Source organism: Caretta caretta, chromosome 20 (genome assembly GCF_965140235.1).
Source record: "Caretta caretta isolate rCarCar2 chromosome 20, rCarCar1.hap1, whole genome shotgun sequence".
Classification (NCBI taxonomy): domain Eukaryota; kingdom Metazoa; phylum Chordata; order Testudines; family Cheloniidae; genus Caretta; species Caretta caretta.
This window is the reverse complement of record NC_134225.1, coordinates 4,485,660-4,494,503: the sequence shown is the minus strand read 5'-3', so window position 1 is coordinate 4,494,503 and position 8,844 is coordinate 4,485,660. Positions and strand designations below refer to the sequence as shown.

General features: G+C 48.0%; 1 protein-coding gene across 3 annotated transcripts in view; it reads left to right on the top strand.

Annotated features, from left to right (window-relative positions):
• The first annotated feature begins 331 nt into the window (after positions 1-331).
• Positions 332-8,844, top strand: part of TFCP2 (transcription factor CP2) — a 39,102-nt gene continuing 30,589 nt past the window's right edge. Inside the window, exon 1 of one of the 3 annotated variants that reach the window (XM_075121658.1) lies at positions 332-869. In XM_075121658.1, the coding sequence (XP_074977759.1) occupies positions 748-869 (122 nt within the window). In that variant the 5' untranslated portion in view covers positions 332-747. Of the gene's footprint in view, positions 874-8,844 lie in introns of all 3 variants that reach the window. The other 2 variants (XM_075121657.1, XM_075121659.1) reach the window with 2 other exon arrangements.

The window sequence follows — 8,844 nt, the reverse complement described above, 5'->3', positions numbered from 1 at the left end:
CCCTGGGAGGGGGGACTCTGGGTGAGGGGGTCCCCTGGGGGGGTGCTGTCCCCTGGGAGGGGGGACTCTAGGTGAGGGGGTGCTGTCCCCTGGGAGGGGGGACTCTAGGTGAGGGGGTTCCCTGGGGGGGGTGCTGTCCCCTGGGAGGGGGGACTCTGGGTGAGGGGGTCCCCTGGGGGGGTGCTGTCCCCTGGGAGGGGGGACTCTGGGTGAGGGGGTCCCCTGGGGGGGTGCTGTCCTCTGGCAGGGGGGACTCTAGGTGAGGGGGTCCCCTGGGGGGTGCTGCCCCCTGTGAGGGAGTGACTCTGGGTGAGGGGGTTGCTGGGGGGTGCTGTCCCTGGGGAGGGGTGACTCTGGGTGTTGGGGTTCCTAGAGGTTAGTATCCCCTGGAAGGGGGTCACTCTGGCTCTTGGGGTCCTTGGGATGTGCGGGAGTAGTGGCCCCTGGAAAGAGAGTGTCTGTGGGTGTTGAGGTCTCAGGGAGATAGTATCCCTTGGAAGGGGGTGACTGTGTGTTGAGCCCTCTGGGAGTTGGAAATTGTGGGTCCCTGGTGGGGAAGCAGCCCCTGGAGGGAGCTCCCTCACTATTAGGGTACTATAGGGGGAGATTGTGGGTTTTGGGTGTGCCCGGGGTATTTCTCCTGGAAAGGGTGACTCTGTAGTGAGTACCCTGCTTCCCACTGATCTTGGAGGGGGTGGGGGGTTGTACATTTGCCACGGGGCCTGAGTCACAAGCCACTGGGTGAGGATGGCGTGGGCTCTGAAGCTGCCGCTGGCGGACGAGGTGATCGAATCGGGGCTGGTGCAAGATTTTGATGCCAGCCTCTCGGGCATTGGGCAGGAGCTGGGCGCTGGCGCCTACAGCATGAGGTAGGTGAGAGCCTCCTGAACATCTTGTCCTACACCATGAATTGAGAAGGGTGATGAGAGTAGAATATGGAGGTTGTGTTTGGACCACCGCGGGCTGGGAGACTGCAGAGTCCAGGAGTAGTTGGATATTCCATTGGGCTGGGCTGAACAGACAGCACAGTGTATCACAGGTCTTGCATTTAAGGGCAGATGACTTTCTGGTGGGCTGATTGAAGCCATCACTAGGTTGGAGCAGATCAAGGGGCCATTTAGTGCAGTATCCTGTCTTCAGTTGTGATCCGTAACGGGAGTAATGTAAGTAACGGGAGGACACCTTCCCCCTTGTTTGCTCTGCATGCTGCATTTTTGAATGTGAAAGATGAAGTGAAACCAGTGGCTGGGAGATTTGGACAGCAGTATAAAACGCGAAGATAAGGTAGAATTTAGAAACAAGATGAAAGTGCGTCACTCCCTTCATGAAGTTGGCTTGAGGAGTTAGTGGTTGCTGGGAGTCAGAGTTAAAATTTAGCCACAGAACTCAACAGTCAAGAAGGATAGTTTTATGAGTTTTGTAAATCCTAAAATGGGAGTAATGGGGACTCTGTGCTTGAGAGCATCATCTAAACTCGGGGTCAGGAAGAATTTACAACACCTGCCTTTCTTCCCTTCACATTCAGCGTTGCACAGCTGGTTAGATTTGGGGCAGTTCACCCCCTCTAAAAATCAGGTATTGGCCATGGTGGGAGGCAGGTTCTCAGGTGGTATGGACTGTTCAGCTAAAGGGGATATAGCAAATCCATTCCTCTGGAATTTGTCCTCCTGCTGTTGTCAAGTTATGGATAAATCATCCAGACTTAGGGTATGTATATGCATACAGTGCTGCTGTACTGTTCTAATACAGCTACAACACGTCTGGTGAAGATGCTATATACTTCCTGGAGAGAGCTCTTCCGTGGGCATAAACAAACCACCTCAGTGAGCGGCATAAGTTATGTTGGCGGAAGCAGCTCTCCCACCAACATAGCACTGTGCACATGAATGCTTATTGCAATGTAATTTATGTCGCTTCGGGGGAATATTCACACCCCTGAGCAACATAAGTTTTGCCCTAGTGTAGATATAGTCTAAATCCTGTGCCTCCCATCTGTTGCTGATTAGGAGAGCCTGTTCCATGCTTCTTTGTTCTATGCTCCGTCAACTAATCAGGCCAAGAGTCTCTCTTCCTTAATCATGCCCAAGGGGTAGGAGAAGCACCTTCAGCTCTCTGTGATCTGAGTGCAGGCATTAGTATCTTAATACTTTAATTCAAGAAGGAGGTTGATGAAGTGGAGACGGTTCAGAGAAGAGCCACAAAAATGAATAAAGGATTAGAAAACCTGCCTTAGGGTTGGTCTACACAGGAAAATTACATCAGCATGGCTATGTCTCTTGAGGTGTGAAAAATTCACACCCCTGAGGGATGTAGCTAAACCTTCGGTGTAGACAGGGCTAGGTTGACAGAAGAATTCTTCTGTTGACCTAGCTGCCACCTCTTGGAACTCTTCCCATTGGTGTAGGTCGTGGCTACACTGACCTGTACAGCTTTTCAAGTATAGATGAGCCCTTGTAGTGATAGTCTCAAAGAGCTCATTCTCTTTCACTTAACAAAGAGAAGGTTAAAGGGTGACTTGATTACAGCCTATAAGTATCTACATGGGGAACGAATATTTAATAACGGGTTCTTCAGTCTAGCAAAGAAGAATCTAATATGGTCCAGTGGCTGGAAGCTGAAGCAGGCTGGAAATAAGGTGTAAAATTTTGACCGTGAGGCTAATTAACCACTGGAACCGTTTACGAAGGATTGTGGTGGATTCTCCATCACTGATCAATTTTACAGCAAGATTGGATGTTTTTCTTAAAACATCTGGTCCAGGAATTATTTAGGGGACATTCTGTGCCCTGTGTTGTGCTCATGGTCTGACTAATCACAGTGTTCCTTTCTGGCCTTGGAATCTACGCTTCTCTGAGATTCTGGCTCTCTTCCTTTCTGTGGCCTCGGGGGAAGTCGCTTTCCCTACTTTGCACTGGGGGCTGGGAGGGAGTTTAAGGATCATATGGTTAATATTAAAGTGCCTAATTAATACTTGTATTATGATTGTGACCAACAGCCCTGCTCAGGATCAGGACCTCATTGTGCTGGACACTGTACTGACCTGTTCTTGCTTAGAAGAGTTTGTGTTAACCCACTGCTGAGTGTCTCCTTGGTCCCTCTCTGTACCTGATCTGCAAGGGATAAGAGACGGTCACAGCCCCAGCTAAGCTATAGCAGCTCATGCTTTCAGCTCTAGAGGTCCTCAGTTCAACCCCTGGTGTGGTGGTCATCACCCTTGCAATCAAAGATGACATATGACATGCAGTGTCAGGGAGAATTTAATAGACACATATAGGTTGGCAGTCTGTTTCCCCTCCCCCGCCCAATAATTCAAATATATAAAGTACCACCTATTTCCCTCTGTCTCTCCAGCTGTTATTGACTGGCTGACTTGATGTGGCATTGAGAGGTGATCTGAAGATGATGAGGGTGGTGGCCTCACTTGTCGGGAAGGCATAATACTTAATAAAGCGCTTTGAGATCTACAGATGAAAAGTGCAGTATCAGAGCTCGTATCATGTCATGGATAAGGGGTGGCATGGAAGAAGGTGCAAATGAATCTGGCACTTTTTGGCCCCATGGAGGAGATGGGCAGGAGGACATTACAGTAAGGCAGTGGCAGGGAGGCGTGGAACTGTGAAGGACCTTGATGGGCAGGTTGGTGATGGAACAGGGGGAGCCAGTGGAGAGGTTTAGTTAAGGGGGTGTTGTGGTCAGTGTATGGGCAAAGAGGCATTCTAGAGATCTTAGGGTTGGTCTGCATGAGAAAGTTGCGCTGGTTTAACTTAAGGTGTGATTTTTATTTTAAACTGGTGAAAAAGTGTGTGTACATTCCTGTTTCGACTGAAACCGGGCTTCTTTCGGTCAATCCTAATCAACTGAAGCTGAATCAAAACAAAGCTGGTTTGAAATACAATGGAGGGGAGGGGTCCAAGATGTCTCTTGATTACAGACACGAGTGCCTGGGAGGATGGTGGAGTTGCCGACAGTGATGGGGGAGACAGCTTGGCAGGAAAGTTCTGGAGTTTGGCCACCTTAAACTTAACATCTGGGAGGGGATGTTGGAGAGACAGGCCAAGGGGTGGTGTAGGGTGGAGGGAGATGGGTCAGGACTGGAGAGGTAGAGTGGAGTCACCTGTGGAAAGATCATGATCAAAACTGTCAGTGGAAGCAATCACCCAGAGGGCGGGCGTAATGGGATATGAGTGGGCCAAGGATGAAGTCCTGTCGAAACACTGCCCACAGAGTGACAGAGATGAGGCGGACCATTTGAATGTGACCCTGAAGGGTTAATCAGAGAGATGGGAGGAGAAGACAGGACAAGATTTAAAGGAACTGTGTGTGATCAATGGTGTCATAAGCAGCCGGGAACTGAAGGAAGCTGACTGTGGAGCAGGAAACTTGATGAGAGCGGTTTTGGAGAAGTGAAAACGGAGGAAGCCAGACTGGCAGGACACCCAGGATAGAATTTGAGGAGAGGATTGTGAGGTGGGGAGAGATGGGGCAATAATTGGCAATGTCCACGGTTTCAAGGACATTTTTGTATTTTGAGGAGAACTGGCCAGAAGAGAGCAAAAGGAGAGAGGGAGGAGGGGGAAAGCAAACTTTTTTTTTTCTCCAGGAAGAGCTTCTCCCAGGATAGGTTGACATGAAACTTCACCACCACTAAGTTGTTGCCATCTTAATGCCAGCATTTAAACCATCCCATTGGGTAGAGGTGCACTGTGAAAAGTTCAAGCAGGGGACACATAAGGTGGAGTTTGAAATGTGCTAAAAGTTAAATGACATTTCCTGGAGGAGGACGTGTGCAAATGCCAAGGTGCTTTAAATGCAACAGGCTCGCGTTAATCTAAGGCTGTGTCCACACTACAGTTTGTCGGCATAATTTATATTCCTCAGGGGCGTGAATAAACCACCCTCCCCCATAGCGACATAAATTACACTGACCTAAGCGTTGGTGTGGCCAGCGCCATGCTGGGGGGAGAAGTTCTCCCGTAGCTACCGCCGCTCTCGGAGGTGGTTTTATTATGCTGACGGGAGAGGTATGCACTGTATGTGTTGACATGCCCTTAATCCAGTGGTTCTCAACCCGTGGCAGTGGGCCGCTTGCGGCCAATCAGCACACAGCTGCAGCCTATGTGACATCCTCAGGTCCATACTGGTAGTATATATATTGTGTGGATGGAGCCCACATAACACACACACAGCTGCATATGCAGCCCACAATGGTAATAGGTGGAGAACCACTGCCTTAGTCCATTGTCAACAAGCAGTGAAGGGCTCCTTGCTTTCTGGTACTTCATCTCCTTTAGGGGACAGATGGTGTTAAATAGCAGCTGTTACTGTTCAGGCCTGGTCTTTTATTTAACTAGGTGATGGGGATAGCTAGAGCCTTCTCCTGGTTGCCTCTGAGTGTATGACTGAGACTACTATCAAGGCTATACAACACCGACTTATTCTTGTGGCGTGTCTTACGTGCAAACGGTACCTGCTCTGTTTCAAGCATCCGGGACACGCTCACGTTTATCATATATAACTCTTAAAACCAACTCCTTTAACTATTTTACTGATAACGCTTTCAAATATTAAAATTAGATTGTAAGTTCTTTGGCGCAGGGACTGTCTTTGTTCTGTTTGTACAGCGCCTGGTGTAATGGGGTTCTTATCCATGGCTGCGGCTCCTAGGTGCTACCGCAATCCAAAAAAAACCCCAAAACCAACCTTACAATGAGGTAACATTAGTTGGTGAGTGTGGCTTATTATTTATTTCTATTAATTTGTATTCCCATAGTGCCTACAGACCACAGTCCAGGCTCAGAACCCCTTTGAGCTATCAGCTACACAGGTACATAACTGAAAGATGCTTCCTAACCCAAAGAGCTTACAGGCAAAGTCATGATGCAACATCAAGGGGATTACAACAGACAGACATGGAACGCAAAGCAAACAGATAATTTGTGATGAACATAATAAGCAGCAGTTACAGCACTCCCACTTTCCTAGCTATTATCAAGTGTTTCAGAGCTAAATGGCCTGTCTCCTCCTGAGAGGAAATGCAAGCAGTGAAAATAGACTGGTCAGGTTTGCTGTAGCTCTTTGCCATAAGTTTGGGCTTCAGACTTACAAACTAACACTTCGCTTATTTTATTTTTGCAAAAACGCTAGGTCTGAGCTACCTACTGTTGTTTAGTATTCAGAGTGACTGAGAGGGAGAGAAATGGAGAGGTGTTAGCAAATGGGGAGATGTTTTCAGTTAAAACTTGAAGTGAGATAGAGGAATCCTGTTCTAAGTGGCAGGAATGTTCTGGCACCAACACTCCCCTGCAGTGCGCAAGGAAGGCCGAGCCTAGATAGCTGGTGGAGATGGATGAGATTGGGGAGTGGGGGCGGCAAGGGGCCTGACTCCATTGCCCTGCATCTTCTGGCACCAGTGCAAAGTGCTGCTGATCTGACCTGGTAATGTCTTGCACTTCAGTGGTGGAAACAATGGTACAAGGCGTGGTGCGGTGGAGAATTGGGCCTGAGGGCTGTGAAGTCAGCTGAGCAAGTGCACAGAGCATTTTAAGAATGACAGACTTTGAGCTGGAATGAACAGCCAGCCAGGAGAGGGGTTTGAGAATTGGGAGTGACTGGCTTATACTTCGTACATGTCAGAGGGTGGGCAGCAGCGTATCTTGCCCATATTGAAAGTGGAGTATTGTCTGTGTCTTATCCCCCTTCAGATAGTGGACTTCGTAGGACTATTCCCACCCTCCCATCTGTGAAGGAACATAAATGGCTATTCTGAATTGTAGACAAATTGGAGGTGTCCACAAGAATGTAGAACTCCAGCGTTACAGGATCAGGTCTGACGATGCCCAGATGAGATACAGCGTGGTCCAGTGGCTAGAGTGCTGGTCTGGGAGCTGGGTTCTGGTTTTGCCTCCATTACTGACTTGCAGTGCGACCTTGGAAAAGTCACTTCCCTTCTCTGGGCCCCTTTTCCCCCTCCCGCCCCTCTGTCTGTCTTATCTATTTAAATTGTAAAAATCTGGAGGCAGAGATTCTCTCTCGCTATGGGTTTGTGCTGTTAGGAGCATAATGGAGCTCTTTGCCTTGGTTGTGCTCTCTTGGTGCCACGTCCTGCTATTACTACTTCTTCCTTTATAATCCCCAGTCATCCTCCTCTTTCTGTTCAGTTCAGATGCGTGCCTTTGGTTTATGTGCTTTGTCATCATGCTGCTCGGTTTATGGAGTCATATCCAAATTGTGATGTAGTTTCCAAACAGACGGTTCTGAACCTATTTCAGAGTAACAGCCGTGTTAGTCTGTATTTGCAAAAAGAAAAGGAGGACTTGTGGCACCTTAGAGACTAACCAATTTATTTGAGCATAAGCTTTCGTGAGCTACAGCTCACTTCATCGGATTAGGTTCTAAACCTAATTTGTCAGCCATAGTGAAAAGAGGCTGGACATGAGGCTCCGGAACCAAACTCTGTGACTACATTTCAGCTCTTGTAATCTGGCAGTGCAGGCAGGCCCCCTCCCTTGTAATAGCAGGTGTTTTTTTCCAAAACAGAAACGCAGAGAAATTAATATATTCAAGTGAAACCCTGTTGGCTGCATTTCAGAGCTTGCATTCCATAAAGGCAGCTTTGGTTAGCTTGCAAAGAAATGTGGCGGGGGGTGGGGGTGGATTTTACATCCTTAACTTGTAAAATGACCTTGGTGAAATGGCTTGTCTTCTCCTTCCTCTGTAAACTCAGCTGTGCACTTGATAAAAGCAGGGCAATAGTGCTGAATACCAGCAGTCTGAATGGAGTTTTCCCCAGGAAATAGCTACCCAGAACACCTGGCTCTTCCATACCCTCCCAGCAACATGCACCAACCAGAGGCAGAGCTCTGCTACTGAAATATTACCTACAACTCCAGGGTAAAGAGCATTTAAACACCAAAAAGTTTTCATACCACGTAATAGTAATTGACTTAAGCAAACTCAACTCCCTTCTCCTCCGTGGAAAGCATTCCATGCCTTAGGTCTGAACTCTGTTGGCCTCCTGAAACCTAACTCTCTTTCCCTGACATTTGTTGACCTAAGCTGAACATAAATAGTGCCTGTCCCAATGTAGGTAAATGCCTTCCTGACATCTGACATTTTCTCCTGTGTCATGGCAGTTCCACACGCCAGTCACAGGGAGGAAAGACTTCTATAGCCATTTTGTTTCCTCGCGTGTGGTTGTTTTTCCCCTCCACCACTCCTTGTGGTTTTCAGTTGCTCTTTAATCTCACTATGGAAGAGGCACCATGCTACCCTGGGAATGTACATTGGTAGGTGGGTGTGGAGATGATCTTCACCCTCGGAGATGGACAGTCTCGGCTTTACCTTATGGACATTCTGCAGTATAGGATCAGAGGATGTATTTCTAGGTATACTAAATCCTGCCTTGAAGCAAGGGGATGGAAGGCCCCTGAGATTGTCCCTTTCAGCTGAACATTTCTATGGTTTTGCTAGTGGATGCAATCATTGGTGTTACTGCTAGCTTTATATAACAAAGCAGTTCTAAGAGGTCAGAGACAGCTTTGAAAGATTTCATTAGTAACTGACCATACATTTCATAGAATCATAGAATCATAGAATATAAGGGTTGGAAGGGACCCCAGAAGGTCATCTAGTCCAACCCCCTGCTCGAAGCAGGACCAAATCCCAGTTAAATCATCCCAGCCAGGGCTTTGTCAAGCCTGACCTTAAAAACCTCTAAGGAAGGAGATTCTACCACCTCCCTAGGTAACGCATTCCAGTGTTTCACCACCCTCTTAGTGAAAAAGTTTTTCCTAATATCCAATCTAAACCTCCCCCACTGCAACTTGAGACCATTACTCCTCGTTC